Source organism: Anabrus simplex, chromosome 4, assembly GCF_040414725.1.
Source record: "Anabrus simplex isolate iqAnaSimp1 chromosome 4, ASM4041472v1, whole genome shotgun sequence".
Lineage (NCBI taxonomy): Eukaryota > Metazoa > Arthropoda > Insecta > Orthoptera > Tettigoniidae > Anabrus > Anabrus simplex.
In genome coordinates this window covers 255,082,123-255,104,286 of record NC_090268.1, presented here as the reverse complement: position 1 = coordinate 255,104,286, position 22,164 = coordinate 255,082,123, and the positions used below count along the sequence as shown (strand labels likewise).

At 38.4% G+C, this 22,164-nt stretch overlaps 1 protein-coding gene across 1 annotated transcript in view; it reads right to left on the bottom strand.

Annotated features, from left to right (window-relative positions):
• Positions 1–22,164, bottom strand: part of Brd7-9 (Bromodomain containing 7/9) — a 126,824-nt gene that overhangs the window by 12,016 nt on the left and 92,644 nt on the right. Inside the window, exons 8-9 of the mRNA XM_067145504.2 lie at positions 18,925–19,060; positions 4,059–4,321 (exon numbers count right to left, since the gene is read on the bottom strand). Of these exons, the coding sequence (XP_067001605.2) occupies positions 4,059–4,321; positions 18,925–19,060 (399 nt within the window). The remainder of the gene's footprint in view (positions 1–4,058; positions 4,322–18,924; positions 19,061–22,164) is intronic.

Genomic DNA, 22,164 nt, shown 5'->3' with positions numbered 1-22,164 from the left:
TTTTGTCATTATAGTAATGGAGTAGACCGTACTGCCAACAATTACAAATGCTAGAAGTTGGGCAACAATAAATAACCCAACTACCTAAGAGCACCTCAGTGGGGAAAATGGCACTGGAAGCCATCCAGCTTTTTAGTCCAACCGCAAAACGGACAGAGAAGGAACATTCACTATTCAGTTCTAAACTTTTGTTGAGGTGGGGGAGGCCATACCAAATAAAATGGCTGTGAAAGCACATCTCAACTATATTTTGAGCCAATGGCAGTCTGTTGCAGTCCCAGTGTTCAACTCTGCATGTCTCGTTTCATGTGTGCCACAGGATTTGGCTCTGAGATCATGTGTGAGTCTCACCTGAAACAAATTCACGCCAGTGGCACATTTTCCTGCACATCTTTCCTCACTCTTTAAAGTCCAATGGCTATGGGATATAGATGGTAGGAACAGATTTTGGGTGAAACTGGGAGCTTCTGGCCTGACCTCTACACTTGTGGCAGATATGTGGTGGTCACCCTTTTGAGACCTGTGACTATTCACAAATTCAGTCCTGTGTGTGTGTCTGGGCAGACCTACTTAGGAGTACCGCTGCCAACCCGCATGGGGAAAGCCCTAGAAAATGTGGGATAAACATCAATAGTCATACATTTTGCCTGGCTGGGCAGCTGCACCCAGGTCACCCCACTTGTGGTCAGAAAACTAATCATCAATCAACTACAATTGGGGCGTGGAATATAAGAAAACTCCTGCATGCATTTAACAATGACAGACCTAAAAGACAGAAGAGCATTTGTCACGCACAAACTCGCCTGATTGGACACCTTGACTGAAACCAGTCTGTCTGGTGATGGAAAGGTTGTGAAGTTTGGATCAAGTTATACCATTTTTTGGAAGGGAAAGGAGGAAGGCGAGACTCAAATGCATGGTGTTGGGTTTGCTGTATAAACAGAACTCATTCCCACAGCAATCAGTGAACGGCTTACAACTATCTCCACAGAGTTGTATATGGAGAGCCATCATTCTCATCTCCTCATATGTCCCCACTTTAGATGCCAATGAAGATGTTAAGCTCACGTTCTATCATCAGCTGAGCACACTCATCAGCAAATTATCACTTACTGAAAATTGTTATTACTTGGCGATTTCAAGGCCAAAATTGGGAGTGATAATCAGCTGTGGGCAAAAGTTATGGGCAAATATGGTATTAGAAAATGCAACACTAATGGGTTATTTTTTCTTGGCCTATGTACTGACATTGACTTTTCATCACCAATACTCAGTTGCAGCTACACACCGTTTTAAGACCATCTGAATGCGTATCTTTGACTAAGTCATCATCTTGGCGATGTTATAAGAATGATATTCTGACCACAAAGACCACAATAAATATTCATAAATGCTGGACAGATCACAATCTGCTGACTCAGAACCTCTTGCCTCGGGATCACTGAAGTGTGTCCAGTAGGAAGTTTGACACCTGGAAACTTTCAGATCAATCCATTGATGTATAATTCCAGAATACCATCTCTGAGTGGCTGGCATCTAATCCAACCGCAGTGAAACCTCGTTTGTGAATTCTGCATTCCTCTTTAAAAAATTTTCCCGCTTAGCATGTCATAAATTCGAAGTCTCAATTCTCATCGTATTAAATCTATATAAGATAGGTCTTAATGATTCAGTGACTTCACCTTTATAATACAGCACTTTATTTAAAAAAAGGGACATGTTTCGTCTCTTCCTTGTGAGACATCATCAGCCTAAAATATGATGATAAACACATGATATTCTTAACACTAAAAAAAAACAATGACATATCCTTAAAATGTTCAAGAGTCAAGATGAATCTATCTATCATATGTAAATACAGTTTTAAAACAGTTCATGTTGTTAAAAATTGTTGTACCGAGCTTGATAGCTGCAGTCGCTTAAGTGCGGCGAGTATCCAGTATTCGGGAGATAGTAGGTTCGAACCCCACTACCGGCAGCCCTGAAGATGGTTTTCCGTGGTTTCCCATTTTCATACCAGGCAAATGCTGGGGCTGTACCTTAATTAAGGCCACGGCCGCTTCCTTCCCACTCCTAGCCCTTTCCTGTCCCATCGTCGCCATAAGACCTATCTGTGTCGGTGCGACGTAAAGCAACTAGCAGGGGAAAAAAAAAAAAAATAAAAAAATTGTTGTAAGACCAGTTACTAAATGGTGAACGTCCACTGAGTTTTGATATTTAAAATAAAATTAATATGATGATCACAGCATTCTAAAATCAGAATTAAATCTTAAAATTTAGGTTGATGTCATCTCAAGTTGGAAGCTTGAATACGTATGAGTCTGGTTAAACAGAGCTTGCATTTTAGGTGGAATTACTCAATATGTTGGATTATGTAGCGAGACAATTTGTGCGATCCATATATTATTGGTGTATGAAAGATTCTAAAAAGAAAAAAAGAAGAAAAGGGTAAGAGTTGTGTGATGGTGGTAGCGGTGATTATTGTTTTAAGAGGAAGTACAACTAGGCAACCATCCTCTATACAACACTAACATGAGGAAAAAACTTGAAGGGATCCGACACTTCGAAAAATGAAGATATCGGCCAAAGGAAGACAAGGGCCACGAAGGGCGTGAAAATGAAAGACTCCCTAGTCCTAGGAAACCTAATATCATCGGGGTCGAAAAAGAACAAGAGTTGACCAAGAGAGGTTGGATAGGACAGATGAAAATGAGGAGCCTGGCACAAATAATAAGAGTTGTGTGAAATTCTAAGGTAAATAAAGTGTTTAATGCATCTACATAAAAATACCTCACTTATCACATCACAAATTTTTGCTATTATTGCTTAATACGACCACATTTTTCCTAGCCCTGAAAATGTTATTGGTCATCCCCTTGTGAAAGGAAAGTGATTTCCAACTCGAGTAGAGCCCTCGCAACAGTTCTTCTTGAACTCTGCAATGATTTACTTCATTCTTATTTCATTTATACACAATTTCCTAACTACATCAGTTCTAGTTTAAAACCTTTCTTGCTATGCTTTCATGTTTACAAGCTTCCATGCTTCATCATTTCATCAAGATATTAGCTTTCCCCATCTTTACACGCAGTTGTTCCTAGGAATTCCCTTGCTGTTTCTATTACAGCATCCCTGTATGGCATTCACTTTCTATATCCGGAATCTGCTGACATCTATTCTTTGGAACCTTCTCCTAATCATACCCATGTACTTTCTCATCGAGGAAATTTTCTACCTTACCCATCTGCAAACAGACTTTTCTCTATCCTAGGGCTAGATAGATAAACTACAAATCAGATCAGCTTAACAATGTATCATCTACAAATTTATTTTAAAAAATTCAAAGTCAGCTATTATCTGGCGACCGTACCCTCCAATGTGTAACAGTTAATAGCCTCATGCTTGAAGAATGAATTCACAATTACTAACACCATACTGGCAGAGTAAAAATGCTTCCCATTCCTATTTGCTTTCATATCTTTTCCACACACAGTACACCCATCCATCACCTTCCCATATCCTATAATTCTGTTTCTAATTCTTGCACTGAAATTGTCTATCAGCATTTTGCTATGATGTCACTTAGTGCATCATAAAACTTGTCTATTTCATTCTCATCTATTTCCTCACATGGTGAATATACTGAGACAAACCTGTAATGCCCATAATGTTAACCCGATGAGTGCTACGCCCACCTATAGACGGGCTAACGCGGCTGGTCCAGTACTGCTACGCTCGTCTACGGACGGTGCATGAGAACTCAAAATAATATAGAACAGAAGTGTAGGATTTTCCATTTGCATTTAGATTTACAAAGAACCAACAATTATAAACATTGTAAGCTAATAATAAAAATTGAGGCTTCTACAATTGTTTTTACATAGGCATGAAAAAACTCAGCATTGAGGTACCAAACAGCCAACTGCTAACTCAGCACTTAAAGGGTTAACGTAATTTGTTGACATTTCAGGTCATATATTCTTCCACTTGGAAAATACACATGCAGAATACAAGCAAAAACTGAAAGCTTATACAAGTTACCAGGAAAGGATACACACCAATATCATCTAAGAACTTCACATCCAAGCCAATGTCATTGAGGGACTTAAGACATCCAAAGTCAATTCTGACATCTGGACCAGGAGTAGGTTGTGGAGTTTTGTCTTCTAGAAGCTGTCTGATACGTTCTTCTTCTTCACGGAGCTTTCGTCGTTCTTCTAGCACTTTCTTGGTCTTACGATGCTCCCCATTCGTTAAAAGATCCAATAGGTTATCAACCATTGTGAGGGTGTAATCACAATCCTTTGCAAAGTCCAGGATGCTATTAATGAAAAAAAGAAAACAAATACAACAGTGCATATAAACTAATAGTGAAGACAAGATTATGAAAAAATAACACAATGGTAAGTTTCTATGATATAACTATTTCTTATACCATCACATCATGAACATTTAAATGATAAAGTTAAAAAATTTAGGCATAAATACTCAAATTGTAAAGCTGAAAGAGGGAAGTAACAAAAAATGGATAAACTGAAGTCATGAACTTTCAAATAAAATGCATGAGCATCTCTAAGAAAAAAATAATATACTACCTCTCTTTCCCTAACCCTCAATCCTCAAATCTGCTCAGATTCTGACATAATCAAACAGAAAAGGCACAGAAGTGTTTGTGTATGTTCTTTATGAGAGTTGCAGCAAAAAGTAATATGATTCATTCCAAATTGACCAATCCAAAATTTTCTACTAAGTCCTGTTTATCCACAACATGAATGAAGCTCAGATCAAATGATAAACATGACAAAAAATATTTTGAAGTTTTTTAAAATATCTTAATGAATCATATTATTCTGATTAAGAAATTAGTTATTTTGTTTTCGTGAATTACCGCGAAATCTTCCTGGTGATGTTGCAAACAGCCAAGCTCATGGGGAGGAGGAAAATGATGGTGGTAAAATTACGCTTGAGGAAGTGGAAATCATGGTAAATAAACTCCATTGTCATAAAGCAGCAGGAATAGATGAAATTAGACCTGAAATGGTGAAGTATAGTTTGAAGGCAGGGATGAAATGGCTTCATAGAGTATTACGATTAGCATGGAGTGTTGGTAAGGTACCTTCAGATTGGACTAAAGCAGTAATTGCACCTATCACCTATCTATAAGCAAGGGAACAGGAAGGATTGCAACAACTATCGAGGTATCTCGTTGATTAGTATACCAGGCAAAGGTTTTTCTTTTTTTCTTTTTTGCTATTTTGATTAACGTCGCACCGACACAGATATGTCATATGGCGACAATGGGATAGGAAAGGTCTAGGAAGTGGAAGGAAGCGGCCGTGGCCTTAATTAAGGTACAGCCCCGGCATTTGCCTGGTGTGAAAATGGGAAACCATGAAAAACCATCTTCAGGGCTGCCGACAGTGGGGCTCGAACCCACTATCTCCCGATTACTGGATACTCGGGAGATAGTGGGTTCGAGCCCCACTGTCGGCAGCCCAGGCAAAGTATTCACTGGCATCTTGGAAGGGAGGGTGCGATCAGTAGTTGAGAGGAAGTTGGATAAAAACCAGTGTGGTTTCAGACCACATAGGGGCTGTCAGGATCAGATTTTCAGTATGCACCAGGTAATTGAAAAATGCAACGAAAGGAATAGGCAGTTGTGTTTATGTTTCGTAGACCTAGAGAAAGCATATGACAGGGTACTGAGGGAAAAGATGTTCACCATACTGGGGGACTATGGAATTAAAGGTAGATTATTAAAATCAATCAAAGGCATTTATGTTGACAATTGGGCTAAAGTGAGAATTGATGGTAGAACGAGTTGTTGGTTCAGGGTACTTACAGGGGTTAGACAAGGCTGTAATCTTTCACCTTTACTGTTCGTAGTTTATATGGATCATCTGCTGAAAGGTATAAAATGGCAGGGAGGGATTCAGTTAGGTGGAAATTAAGTAAGCAGTCTGGCCTCTGCTGATGACCTGGTCTTAATGGCAGATTGTGCTGAAAGCCTGCAGTCAAATATTTTAGAACTTGAAAATAGGTGCAATGAGTACGGTATGAAAATTAGCCTTTTGAAGACTAAATTGATGTCAGTAGGTAAGAAATTCAACAGAACTGAATGTCAGATTGGTGATACAAAGCTAGAAGAGGTCGATAATTTCAAGTATCTAGGTTGTGTGTTCTCCCAGGATGGTAATATAGTAAGTGAGATTGAATCAAGGTGTAGTACAGCTAATGCAGTGAGCTTCTGTAAGAAGGAAGTCAGCTCCCAGATAAAACTATCTTTACATCGGTCTGTTTTCAGACCAACTTTGCTTTACGGGAGCGAAAGCTGGGTGGACTCAGGATATCTTATTCATAAGTTAGAAGTAACAGACTTGAGAGTAGCGAGAATGATTGCTGGTACAAACAGGTGGGAACAATGGCAGAAGTGTACTCGGAATGCGGAGATAAAGCTTAATTTAGGAATGAACTCAATGGATGAAGCTGTACGCATAAACCGGCTTCGGTGGTGGGGTCACGTGAGGCGAATGGAGGAGGATAGGTTAACTAGGAGAATAACAGACTCTGTTATGGAGGGTAGGAGAAGTAGAGGGAGACGAAGACGACGATGGTTAGGCTCAGTTTCTAACGATTTAAAGATAAGAGGGATAGAACTAAATGAGGCTAGAGCACTAGTTGCAAACAGAGGATTGTGGTGTTGAGTAAATTCACAGAGGCTTGCAGACTAAACGCTGAAAGGCATAACAGTCTATAATGATAATGTATGTATATATGATGGAAGGAACATGAACAGTCGTCCTTCACGTGAAAAAGCATGGCTCTTAGTATCATCAGTAGTTTAATTTTTTTAAGTGAAACTGATGACTGGGTTTTACTTTTTTGTGAGGAGTGTGGTGAAATGTTATGACAATGCTTCACCTTTTGAGACAAACAAGACACATCTGCACTTAGACTGTGCTTAAGAATTTTGGAAGTCTTCAAAGTTCCTATCTGAGAATCCTTACTCACAATTTTGCTCCTGAATAAAATAACCAACGGGTCCCACTGCAGCAAAATCCTATCTAAACACCTTCTTAGTGATAATAGACCCTGGATTTCCATGCAAATGCATGTTTTAAAATAAGCTGGTTACAATTCTCAAACTTTGCAAATACGTTTTATGGCTTAACGATTTCAAATAACCATTCTTTTTCCCTGCATGTTTGCATGTTTTGGCCTTTTTAGGACAAAATTCATGCATAATGCATATTTTGAAGATTTTGGATTTAATAGCGAATGTCTGGACATTTAATATTGCATAATATTACTTTTCTTGTGACTTCGGCATATATATAATGCTAACTTTACATGATAGTGCCTTTTATGAATGTTGGTTTGCAGAATTTGGGGCCTTTTTTTCCACGTTATACAGTATGTCTATCACTGAGAGACGGAGAGAATGTATTCCTGGCATCCAATGAGACAACCAAAATTAGTACATAATCCAATTAACCAAACACTTTCTTATTTGCTGCTTGAGAAAACCGGAAGGCCCCACATCGATCTTCGTAATTTTTGGGATTAAGCTGTCCCAGTTATATACTGTTATAAATCGAACTGTAAATTGTGCATTACTCATTGACGGCTCATTTTTTCGTCTATGTTAGACGAACAAAGTAAAACTTGTATTGCATTTCTGTGACGCCGTGTTACTGAGCTAGCAGCTGGTTTTGCAATGAACCCTCTTCCGTTGTTAATCTGGATTTTCCTACCGGGAACTCTCGATCGTTACTTCGTTATCGTAGCAGGCAATCAATGCCAGTTATTGAGGAGATTCCAATGTGTCTGCCATCATCGCACGGAAAAGTAACTGCGGCAGCTAGATATAAGTTGAAGAAACTGATCTGTTCAAATTCTGATTTTGATTCGTCAAGCTTATATAAGCCGTATTGTGGTGAAAATGCAAATGACGTACAATTTGACCTCACTTTGTCCCAAATGTCTTGATTTAAGTATGCACTGTCACTTCTTGTGACTTAGAAATATCATTTTCTGTGCTTAAGAATATGCTGACAGATAAACGGACGAGCTTAAATCAAGACAATTCGGAGAAATTAGTTGTTGTACAATGTTCCAAAAGGAACTGAATTTCGATACTGCATATTTCCAGTTTATCGTGCATGTTTTGCTATATGATAGGGCATGAATGCATGCATATTTTGAGAATTGATAGTGCATGGAAATCCGGGCTCTACTGATAACCAATGAGTAGGCACATGCTTCAGAATTTTTCTGATCTCTGTGTTGCATAAAGTATGAAATTTTCTGAACTTTTCTTTCTTCTATGCACTCCTTTCCAGATAATAAAATATATCAATTATATTTTCATCTATATTTACGGGCAAGCACGCCGCACCCTTCTCTGCAGCAAGATTAAATAGGTGACAAGAGCAGCCCACGATGATTATGCTATTATTTTCCTGCTTCAAACATCCTGCCACACCATTATTTAATCCTACCATTACTGGAGCATTATCAGCACCAAGAGCTAGGCAGGTTTTTTTTTTGTTGCTTTGTGTCGCACCTACACAGATAGGTCTTATGGCGATGTGATAAGAAAGGCCTATGAATGGAAAGGAAATGGCTGTGGCCTTAATTAAGGTACAGCCCCAGCATTCGCCTTGTGTGAAAATGGGAAACCATGGAAAACCATCTTCAGGGTTGTCAACAGTGGGGTTCGAATCCACTATCTCCCAGATGCAAGCTCACAGCTGCACACCCCTAACCGCATGGCCAACTTACCTGGCAGGCAGTTTATTAATTGAATGCGGAATTCCTGAAAAGTTGAGGGCAAAAGATTGGCAGTGTTAGCTCCAGTAGCATCCCCTTCTAAATTAGGCACAGAGAGTAGACAACTCTGAATTTCATTGAGTTCAGGCCTAAAAAATGTTACAACAATAGGATATATTTTCAAGTCGCTTTTATTGCTACCATCAGTAGCAACAGAAAATGCATTTACCTGCAAATGTGATACAATTTTTGCCCTTTCTTCCACGTACATTTCTGTAATGATAGCCACTGTTTTCGTTCTAGCACACCCATATCGTTTAGTGATCTCCGAATCAGGAAGTATTTTGCGATACAAAGGTCCTGCGTGGTAGGCACAATTTACAGGCAAGTTATGTTCTACGATAAATGACATAAATAAAGCCTCCGCATTCGTCACAGGATTTACATCTTCGTTTTTACATGAAAAGTTCAGTTTTTTGTTCCTTTCTACACACTGGACACTCTCCTTATATTTTTCATTTGCATATGTTTGAGTATATCACACTTCCCGCCATGCACAACTGAAAAATCATACCTATATATATGAATGTTGGTCCCTTCCTGGATTCACTGAAACATGGAAACTCTTCCTTTTAAACACTGCATCATATTTCTTTTTTGACATTTTGGCCAAAACAAATATTAAGACATACAACCAAGAAGCACTACTACATAACGTAACACGAGCACTTATGCAGGTCCTGCTCCGGGTAGACGTCTATGGCGTGCTACTTCTGAGGTTAGGTTACTCGCTTGCGACTTCCACTTCCTATTATTAAGCTATTGGAGTATTTGACTGTATTATAGACAAAAGAGGAGCACGACTGGCCACTGTGCCCGTACTGCCACCCATTATTAGAACTACTCTCGATCAGCCATACTCAACCGTATATCAATAGAATGAGGAAAGGCATGGGAGTTTAAAATAATTACATGTTATAAACCTCATTTTAGGTCCGTATTAAAAATTTTACAGTTCAACAATAATAAAGGTGTTTTAATTTGTTCCACCTATTCAATACTTATATTTTCACTTATAGTGGTTACATAAATAGATTCTTAGTGACATGGGACATGTTTCGCCCTCAATAGGGAACATGCATAATTTTCAAAAATATTTTTTTTTGAAAAGTACACAAATGAAATAGTACGTAAACATATTACAATAAGGTATGCTGCCTTGTTTTCTACCATTTAAAAAATGTTTAAAAGTGCCTTTCCGCAAGGCGAGTGAAATGGCCTCTGACGTAAGCGGCGCGCTGTGACGTCACGATTCAGTGCCGCATGTAGCTCTACCAGCCATTGTGCACCAGCCGTTACTAAAAGCCGATTGTTTATTATAGCCTACGTGATCGCGAATAACTTCAAAATGACAGAAGAAAGGTTCAAAACAGCACATTCAGACAATCTACCATGTGTAGATGTCATCATTCTTGAAAAATAGTGACTTTTGTGGCCACAGAAATTCGCGGATAAAAAGCAAGTTTGTAAGTGACATCTTTTATATACGTGCAATGTACTGTAACTTATAGAATTAGGATAACAACGAACTTGGATAGAAATCACATCACTTTCAACATTTCCTTCTACACCGATTCCCATATTAAAGAATAACATTACATTTTCGGGCTTTCAGTATTAGTAAAGTAAGAAATCGGATTTCAGCACTAACATAAACATATAGGTAGCATTATAGTACTAGTCCGCCTCTGTGGTGTAGTGGTTAATGTGATTAGCTGCCATCCCGGAGGCCCGGTTTCGATTCCCGGCTCTGCCATGAAAGTTGAAAACAAATAGTACGAGGGCTGAAACGGGGTCTACTCAGCCTCGGGAGGTCAACTGAGTAGAGGGGTTTCGAATCCCACCTCAGCCATCCTCGAAGTGGTTTTTCGTATTTTCCCACTTCTACTCCAGGCACCTAAGGCCATGACCGTTTCCTTCCCTCTTCCTTTTCTATCCCTTCCGATCTTCCCATCTTCCAACAAGGCCCCTGTTGAGGATAGCAGGTGAGACCGCCTGGGCGAGATAATGGCCCTCCTCACCAGTTGTATCATCATACCTAAAGTCTCACGCTCCAGGACACTGCCCTTGAAGCAGTAGAGAAATCCCTCACCGAGTCCGAGGGAAAAACCAAACCTGAAGGATAAACTGATTAAGGAAGAAAGAAAGAAGGAAAGAAAGATCATAGTACTATAGGTCTATAACCTATCATTTCCGAAAAATATATATATTTATGGTTGGGGCAACTGGCCTACCCACTTACGGGGCCCATGAAAGAGAAACATTAAATATCTTGGTGGAGGGAAAAAGTTAAACATGATAAAGATAAATATGACTTCATCTAGTTTTCACAAGTCGGGCTGAGTGGTTCAGAGGGTTGAGGTGCTGGCCTTCTGACCCCAACTTGGCAGGCTCGATCCTGGTTCAGTCCGGTGGTAGTTGAAGGTGCTCAAATACGTCAGCCTCGTGTCGGTAGATTTACTGGCCCGTAAAAGAACTCCTGCAGGAATTAATTCCTGCACATCGGCGTCTCCAAAAACCGTAGAAGTAGTTAGCGGGGCGTAAAGCCAATAACATTAATAACATTTGGCTTTTAACAAGCTGAGCATATCACGCAAGAAAAGTGTCTTGGTGACATTTTAGTCGTTCAATACAGGAATGTCTTTGGGTACTGTGACTTTTACTTTTTTTTTTGCTTTACGTCGCACCATCACAGATAGGTCTTATGGCGACGATGGGACAGGAAAGGCCTAGCAATGGGAAGGAAGCCGCCTTGGCCTTAAGTAAGGTACAACCTCAGCATCCGCCTGGTGTGAAAAGGGGAAACCACGGAAAACCATCTTCAGGGCTGCCGACAGAAGGGTTCGAACCCACTATCTCCCGGTTGCGAGCTCACAGCTGCGCGCTCCTAACCGCACGGCCAACTCGCCTGGAATTTTTACACTTCGGTTTATTGACATGGCCCTAAAACTTAGGCTAAGTTGGATAATATTTTAAACACCAACATCACTATTTTCACCTCTGTGCAATTATATTATTTATTTCATTAATCTTATAATTATTATAATTGAGCATTGTTGAACTTATAAGACCCCAACAGACAAGCGTTGGTTTCGTGTAGAGATATACATTTGTCAAATTCACGTTTTTTACTTTCATGATGTACACGCCTATTTTTTGTTATATATAGTATTTACAGTACCTATAGCCTAAATTTCTTTACAAATGTATCAATAAAGACATAAATAACTGTCGCATGACAAGATAAATTGGTATAATTAGAGCTGTCAATATTGTTTATAATTCCTTTGATTTATTACCTTGACATGGATCACCCAAAAGGTTAGGTTTGGAGAATACTTCAATAATCAGCATTAATTAATGCATTGTTTATTACTTTAATATTCCAAGGTGTAATTGAAGCATTTAGTTAAAGCATCATACATTAAAATTAAAAGTTTTACCACTAGAACAGCTGACATGGAAACGTGATTGAAAATTCAAACAAATTCAACTTACGTTGAAATGATCTTCTAAAAAATAAACTGTAGACTTTTCCGATATATCACCAGCATTTTTCCGGCTCGCCAAAATCCATTTATGCCTAGTTTTAGCGTCTTTGGAACATTTATAAACAATCTGCTTGGGATGGTATGCGATGTGCTATTGCACATCGGAACTATACACCATTTATAAGTTTTCTGCCTCACTGTCTGAGCAGGATTCATTATAAGTCTAAAATATACCACTCAGATTATTATCCAATGTATAGACCTCGAATTTAACTATACCAGACACTAATATAAAGTAGAAATACGCAATGTGTATCCTGCTTCTCACAGCACACTATGTGTTATTTCGTCTGCTAATTCAGTCAACCTGTACGATGACGTCAGACCAATGAGATTGCGTATTTGCGTCACATGACATTTTCGTACTTTAATTTAGATTTTTATCATGTTTGGAGTTATTATTTGTTCATTCTGATCACATTTTTTTAATTCTGCATGAAATTTTGAATCGGATTAGCATATTTTTAATTAAACCCCGGATCATGCATGTTCCCTATTAAGGGCATCTTCAGCCTAAACACAATCATCAACAATACAACTAAATTAAAAGTGGAAGTTAAAAGTTTAGTCAGTTATTAAAATTCGGAACATAAAAATGTGAAAAGTGATACAATATATAAAGATGCTAATGGAAAACTGTCTTATGATTAAACTATGATCTTGTCGGAGACTAAAACTTCTTCTATTAAAATTCTAATTAAAAAACAGTTCATATAAAATATTAGTGGAAAACCAAAGTGGTAATAATATAAAGCCAACGACATGAGGGCGTGAACAAAAGCATAAACTTGATTGTCATGAATACAATCTTTCCAAGGCCGCTGATGAAATTCGTCAGCAAGTGAGACAGAAGCATCTGCTGAAAAATTGTAAGTGGCCCTTAGCACCGGTAGGTGATAAAAATGGCTGAAACCTTGCCAGAAAATGTCAGTAGATGCAGAAATAATGTTTTATATAAGTGGAAGTTATTTGTTATCTACTGTTGTGTTGATTGCTGCCCGTCTGTCTCAACCACTCCTGGCCCTTTCCTGTCCCATCGTCGCCATAAGACATATCTGTGTCGGTGCGACGTAAAGCAAAAAGAAAGGAAATAACTCAAGATTGCAAACTTTAATCAATCAATAATCAATCCTTTTCTGGATACAATTAAGATTCACCAACACTCAACAACTAATAGCCTAATACTAATGGACAACTATCATCTTTACTCACACGTAATTAACACATTTTAAAATTAAAAATATAGGTGAAAAATCCGGCTGCGTACATTATTTTCATAATACTGAGAAACAAATACGCTTACAAAGAGGGGAAGGTGGAATTCGATGGGCAACTATCAATATTAATGGGGCTTATGGAAGAAAGAAACCAGAACTTGGTGAGTCAGCAAAGAAGATGCATCTGGATGTGCTAGGAGTAAGTGATATATGGGTAAGCGAAGATAACTAGGAAGAGATAGGAGATTATAAAGTGTATTTGACGGGTGTTAGAAAGGGAAGGGCAGAGTCTGGAGTAGGGCTGTTTATCAGGAATACCATTGCACGCAACATAGTTTCTGTTAGGCACGTAAATGAGCGAATGATGTGGGTAGAACTGGCAGTTGGAGGAATTAAGACGAGAACTGTCTCAGTGTATTCACCATGTGAGGGTGCAGTTGAGGATGAAGTTGACAAGTTTTATGAAGCATTGAGTGACATCGTGATCAGGGTCAACATTAAGGATAGAATAGTGCTAATGGGTGATTTCAATCAGAGAGCTGGAAATAGAACTGAAGGATACGAAAGAAATACATGGATATGATTAGTGAGAAGTTTTGAACGGTAGACAGTATGCAGGTTCAGGATATAGAAAGAGAATGGGTGGCAAATAGGGATGCTGTAACAGAAACAGTAAGGGAATGCCTAGGAACAACTGTGGCCGCTAGATAGGCCATGGCCTATTGGACCTGTTATGCCATATGGTTTGTTTTGGTTTGGATATGAAATAACGTAATTGGATGAGTAGAACTTACATGATCATTTCTATGTGATTTGGACTTAGGTAAATGCTGCCTGACATTCATTAGACTGGTGTAGCTTACCTCTACTGTGTATTTCTTAAAATGAAATGAATGAGTAGGGTTAGTTTGATTTTCTTAGAATGGTTTACGCCTAAGTAAGAATGTTATAATTTAAGATGTAAAACCCTCCTCATAATATTCTCTTCTTCTTTTCCTACCGCTTTTCCCACACATGTGGGGTTGCGGGTGCGAACCGCGTCGCACGTGTGGATTTGGCCCTGTTTTACGGCCGGATGCCTTTCCTGCCGCCAACCTTATATGGAGGGATGTAATCACTATTGCGTGTTTCTGTGGTGGTTGGTAGTGTAGTGTGAATATGAAGAGGAGAGTGTTGGGATGGACACAAACACCCAGTCCCCGAGCCAGAAGAATTAATCAGAAGCGATTAAAATCCCCAACCCGGCCGGGAATCGAACCCGGGACCCTCTGAACTGAAGGCTAGTACGCTGACCATTCAGCCGAGTCGGACCCTCTTCATAACGTTATCTGAGCACACAAAAATTGAAAGTGCGTTCTACTTTTTTCTCTAATATGAGCACCATGATTTACACCAGAATGAAGTTGAATGTAAACCACTTGCAAAAAGATTAATATTATAGTTAAACAGTTATTTTCATTAGCGTTTTCTAAGATTGACAAGATTGTAATGAGTTTTATTCATACTTTATATTGTCAGATTTTTCTGGGAAAGCGTATTAACAATTGCATTCTTTTATTATAAAGCAATGTGAACAAAATCGAGAACATAAGACATCCGATAACAATAAATAATTTTTTCAGATGATTGATAATAATTTGATAATGATTTTATTTGCTTTAAGTCCCACTAACAACTTTCACGGCTTTCGGAGATGATAATTTGAAGCAATACCTTATTCCAATATTAAAAGGGTTTTATCAAGCTTTATCATTAATATCTTATGGATTCTAGGACCAGGTTTATCAAATTTGTAATACTGGCACACAGTCTGCATGAAAAATATGTATGCTTTATAGAACAGCCGTTTAGTTCTAAACAATTATCTCTGATGAATTGGAAAATGGGAAACTAGAAGAAGAGGAGGAGGAAGCCTAAACATTCTAAATTTCATATCCATACGTTCTTTGAATCAACCACCCTATAACCTGTCTAGTTCTCGATTAAGATAATTAAAAGTCATTTTATAACAGTTCAATTTCTACAACACATGTGATAAGAAATACCAGATCTCTTCTGGTAGCGATCTGTAAAAAAGAAGGTTGCACACAAATTCACCCTGGAGAATATCTTTCCGTTCCATACGTAAGGCATAACTTACTTCCCTTTAATATTGCCGATCAATGTATCTACTGTAATGTATAAGCTCCCACATTCCTTGAAAATATTTCACAATATATTATCACTCCGTCACATATAATAAATACTACAACAAATCCAGTAACATATATTATTTGATTCGAAAACTTGCACGGAACTGTAAACACTGCCACGTGCTAGCCATGCATTCGAAGCTGAAGCGCCCACAACATGGCGATTCGCGAAAGTGTTCAATATTCTGCATAGCATCAGTGTGCTCTGAGAGTGTAGATAAGTAATATTAAAGTCTTTGGGCATATCAGCAAAAAGAACAAAATCCTTCCCTTTATATATTAATCATCATCACTACTGCAAACTACTGCTGCTGTCACCATTTACATCTTTCCAAAGCAAATCATCTTCATTCCCCTGTAACACATTTGAGATTCCCGTATTCTTAAAACTGTTGTTGCCGGGCTGAGTGGCTCAGACAGTTGAGGCGCTGGCCTTCTGACCCCAACTTGGCAGGTTCGATCCTGGCTCAGTCCGGTGGTATTTGAAGGTGCTCAAATACGTCAGCCTCGCGTCGGTAGATTTACCGGCACGTAAAAGAACTCCTGTGGGACTAAAATCCGGCACCTCGGCGTCTCCGAAAACCGTCAAAGAAGTTAGTGGGATGTAAAATAAATAACATTATTATTATTATTATTATTATTATTATTATTATTATTATTATTATTATTCAAAACTGTTTTCAATTATCTCCAAAGAACTCATGTCCCAAGCATGCAATAATCACTGACAAAGAAGTTCCACATGTTCGTGCCCACCTTGCACCATTCAGCCCTGACAGGGCATTCATACATATCCTTTAAAGGCTTATTTACTAAAATGTTGCAGGGTTGAAGTATGGAACACCAAGAATAACCACAGAATCAGTTTTCATCCTTTCAAGTTACTTCTTGAAATTGCCAATCGAGTGGCTACAATAGCTGTCAACAAGAGAAGAAATGGGCATTGAAAGAGGGTCCAGGTCAATTTCCCCAAATCGTTCATATCCAATTGTGAACAAGGGATGTGTCCATCCACCCTTTCTCTTGTACACAAATGTGGATCTCTTATGGAAATTTAACTTTTAGCATGATTTTTCATTTCAGAACCACATACAGTGGAAGTTTTTTATTGTTATTGCAAGAACAGTAAAACCTCGTTAATTGAAAGTCGCTGGGACACAAAATTCGGACTTCGAATTGCGTGATTTTGAATTAACGGCCAACTCGAAATTCCGAAATGCCAACCCTTGCAGTGTCACAAAATATTTTAAGACCCATTACTGCATGCAATTAACCTCGATTCACAGTTTAAACTTTTCAAATGGCCTGGAAATTTTTTTTTCCAAAATGTATCCAACAAGGTGCATTTACAGTATTCAAATAATGCACTTCGATAACGCATTGATAAACATAACCTCATGCAACGAAAGAAGAATAAAGCAAGATTCAAAGACGAGAAGAAATCTATGCTGGCTTCCCTGTGCAAGTCCTTTTATTCACTGGATTACTGTACCGAATGCATTTTAGATGTCCTGTACTTGCACAGAAAGTACCAGATGCCCTTAAAACATCGTGCTTTACCGAACTTTCGTATGATGAGGGTAGAAAGTATCTCGTTTCCGTGTGCATTGCAACACAGTACAATAACCCCCCACTGTATGATTTCCTGGCTGGCACTTCCCTCCTATAAAACTGTACGTCCATTTGGGCTCGGCATTAAGAAAAAAATGCAGTTTCAACGGCACTGGACAATATTGTTCGGTGCGTACGATTTGATTATATGAGCTACGCTTTTTCAGCAACTGTAGGCATCGACAGTGTTCGTGGATTCTGCTTCTCTGCACATTGCCTGCTACGAGATCTTATAGCGTTCCTTAAAATGGTGAATACAAAAGAATTACGTTATTACTCTAAATTAGCAAATATGAAGCACACTACAGACACAATGGAGTGAAAGTACTGAAAGCTACCCCAGCATGTTCCTGAAGATGTGTTTTATCATGGCACGAATAAATTTTGAATTTAAATTACTCTGAAAAAAAAAAAAAAAAAAACTATTTTTTTAAAATGTAAAGGCAGTTTTGAATTAAAAGTCTGAATTTCGGTAATGGGACCGACATTGTTCTTCAAATGACGAATTATCCATATTTCAAATTAAACAATTTAAATAGCATGCAAAACCATACCTCATGTTTCTGAGAATGAGAACTTCGAATTACGCGGGATTTTGAATTAACCGATTTCAAATTATCAAGGTTCTACTGTATTACTATGTGTCTCTGTTCTCACTTCCAATCATACTTACAATAACAATTTTGCCTTTTATATTGACTGTTTGGCTTTGTGCTTATCAAAGCTGATAGGACTCCTGCTTTTCTGGTTTTGGAAAGGAGATAATTGTTCGTTTTATGTTTCCCTATCACAAAATATTAAAAGTTTATATCTTCAGAATATTCTTTGACACAATTACAGTCTTCATTGTAGAGAAAGATTATTTGTTCTCATAAACTTTACTACCCAGCTTCAGCGTAACTTAAAATCCAAGACACTGTATGTCCTTTAAAATGTTATATTTCACTCCAGGAGTTCCTCTTCTACTCCCTGAAACTGGTTTTGGGGCCCCAAAATGTCTTACAACGCTTGTTGGTAGGTTGAATTGTTTTTGTTTCTGCCACTACTGCACACTGCACCTGTACTGCTCTATTCCTGCGAATCTTGGTGTAAGTGATTACCACTAGTTTACAAGATGCAGTATTACTTGCATACTTACTCAGTGTGGATTTAATAACAAACATGCAAAGCACTCAGTAGAATATATGTTTGTAACAGAATGCACAGAGCATTACTGCATCACGTCAGTGCTGACTCACACTGAACTGAGTGCTGCAAGTCGGAAATACCAATTTCAAAATAGAAAGGCTGTTAATTGCCACCTACATGTCGCAACACTCATCGAGCTGCACTGAACATGCTCAAGAAAAAGGCAGAGTCAGATAGACGAAAAAATATTTTTCCCCCACTTTGAACTAAAAAAAAAAATCAAGATGTGTAAATTTTGCAACGGCAAGAATTATGTGAGTAAATGGAATGTCCTTCATTTACACATACAGAGAAAAAAACAAAACAAAGCAAACTATTATTATCAGTTCTCACCTTTCTGCGTACTGTACAGCAGTTTCATCCCCATAGGTCTGGTACACAAGATCTGATTCTTCCTTTGTTAGATTTGCAAATGTAGAATCATATGATGGAGCATAAGAACCAAAAGCACCATAATAGAGTGGCTTCACTAAAATGAAACCATAACAGATAATAGGTAAAAGTATGAACCTCCATGAATAACACAAAAAGTAAAATTTTAACACTAAGCCACAAAACATAGAATACAGTGATGTCTCCACACAACAGTTACAGATATCATGAAAATACTCCATTACAATAAAATATGTCTATCCTATTTATTTTATTTATTCTCCAAGAGAGATATCAACTTACAAACAGTACTTGACCATGGTGTTAATGAAACAAGAACAGAATTCCTTTCTTGCATTGCTGAATATTAGTATGCATTGTTTAGAATAGTATTTACACCTTATCATGTGGAATACAGATGGTAATTGGAGAATATTTAGCGAATCCTTATTAATGTTTACGGCAATCTCATTTAGACAAGTTAAAGATAATTCGAGGTTGTTTTACTTCCAATAACACGATGTAAAATTCCTCATGATTTTCAAATACCCCTGACAGTAAAGGATCTCTCAATTCACAACTCCCACCCTGATCATTATCATCATCATCAACAACATCAGTTTATGGTACCAGTACCCTGTTGATCAGCCTCTTCTTTTCTCTTCTATTCATGAATGTCTTGTTCTTCATGATATCATCCAGTGTCCTTCACCTGGCTGCAACAACAGTCTTAACTAAATCCATCCAGTAGAAATGTAAACTGTCTTCTTATAGCACTGTGTTTGAACTGGAAATTCCTAATAATAATGTTATTTGTTTTACGTCCCACTAACTACGCTTTCATGGTTTTCGGAGACGCCGAAGTGCCGGAATTTAGCCCCACAGCAGTTCCTTTACGTGCCAGTAAATTTACCGACACAAGGCTGACGTATTTGAGCACCTTCAAATACCACCGGACTGAGCCAGGATCGAACCTGCCAAGTTGGGGTCAGAAGGCCAGCGCCTTAACCGTCTGAGCCACTCAGCCCGGCTGGAAATTCCTAGTTGTGTCTTCCTATGTTTCATGTCATGGGAACACAAAAAGGAACAAATACATTCTCTAGTCATCAATTATAACATGTTTTTAGAAATGTTTATTAGCCGTAAGTTTTAAGCAAAATAGACATAGCTAAATTCTTAATCTGCCCCCCCCCCCCCCCCTCGACACCTCCCATGTTTTCAAAGGTTCAACCTTAATCTTTTTTTAGATGTTAGAGAATGTTTCAGGATTCACATGGTATAATATGTCTCTGCACTTTTATGAATTTCTACCTAAAGCAAAAAAGTGTAGCTGATGATGTTTTTTTTTTTTTTTGCTAGGGGCTTTACGTCGCACCGACACAGATAGGTCTTATGGCGACGATGGGATAGGAAAGGCCTAGGAGTTGGAAGGAAGCGGCCGTGGCCTTAATTAAGGTACAGCCCCAGCATTTGCCTGGTGTGAAAATGGGAAACCACGGAAAACCATCTTCAGGGCTGCCGATAGTGGGATTCGAACCTACTATCTCCCGGATGCAAGCTCACAGCCGCGCGCCTCTACGCGCACGGCCAACTCGCCTGGTCTGATGATGTTTAGTCAATCTGAACAAAACATGTACTATTGCCCGACCATGGCGAGTGGATCCGCAGAAAGAATGTCAACTAGTGTTGTGACATACGCGGAGTGCATGGAAATACCGTATAGTCAGGTTCAACGAGCTACTGACTACAATAACATCGAAGGTGGAAGTGCTGCCTGGCTGAAGCCAACTGAAAGAACGTCCGCCATGTTTCAAGTGGCCACATAAGCAAGGGGGCATTATAGAATCACTGGTGCAAAATTAAAGACCGTTAGCTCGTTGGTCCGGTTAGATGATATGCTGCCTCACCACTTACATTGTGACGTTCTTTAACATGCTGTGTTTGGAGAACTTGAGAACTTTGAGACTGATATAGCTAAACCCCTGTGTATCTGTAATTGAAAGAGCAGGCATATGATGTGTTAGAATAAATAACCAAGAAGAAGAATAAAACAGATAGTTTTGTTTCTGTCCTAATAGTCCGGTTATGTTCAGTTATCGGCTAGTAATGGAGCGTAAACTGAATAAAGTAATATATGAACAGGCTCGGCATGTTATTTACAATGTCATTAAGTTTTGTGATCGAGAGAAGAAGGAAGGTATGAAAATACTGGTTACAAATGCTATTGAACATGCCATTGCCTCTACCGGCTGTAGTAAGAAAACAACATGTAACATACGAAAAGAGAGCCAACTTGAAGAAAGTGGAACGAGCAAAATCAGTTCACCTCATAAAAACGGTAAACCACCTGTAAATAAAATTATACTGGACGATGTGAATAAGTGTATTATTTGCAGGATATTTCAGGAATATTTTGAGATTAAAAAAGAAGTTCCAACATTACGGAAACTACTAAAATTCTGCAAGCAAGAAATTAATTACACTGGATGCAAAGAAACACTTAGAAATATAGTGAAGTCAATTGGATTTAGGTTGGAAACTACTAAAATTCTGCAAGCAAGAAATTAAATACACTGGATGCAAAGAAACACTTAGAAATATAGTGAAGTCAATTGGATTTAGGTTTAAAAAGTGTAAGAATAAAATAAATTTATTGTGTGAACACGGTAATATAGTGGCTCAAAGGGCATTTTTTTCTTAGAACAGCAAAAAGAAATGAAAAAGGAGAAAATAAACCGGTTGTATACATGGATGATACATGGATTCATACGCATTATACTGTCTTCAAGTGTTGGCAGAGCGATGATATGCCAGGTGTGTGTGTAAATAACAGTCCTGGACAGCGCCTTATGCTGGTGGAGAGATGGGATTTATTCTGGGAGCTTGTCTCATTTATGATTCAAAATAGAGCACATCTGACTACCATAAAAGAATGAACTAAGAGAACTATTATAAATGGGTTAAAATCCAACTGATACCAGGATTACCCCAGAGAAGCATCATTGTCCTCAACAATGCTCCCAACCACAGCAGACAAGACCATAAAATGCCTTCAACCAACAACTCAAAATCAGACATGCATACATGGTTGCAAAATAACAATAGGCTATACCATTTGATTAAGTAATTACTAAAGCAGAACTTCTAATTTGTGCAAAGCAATTCAGACAAAAAATAATATACTGTATTGACAAGATATTT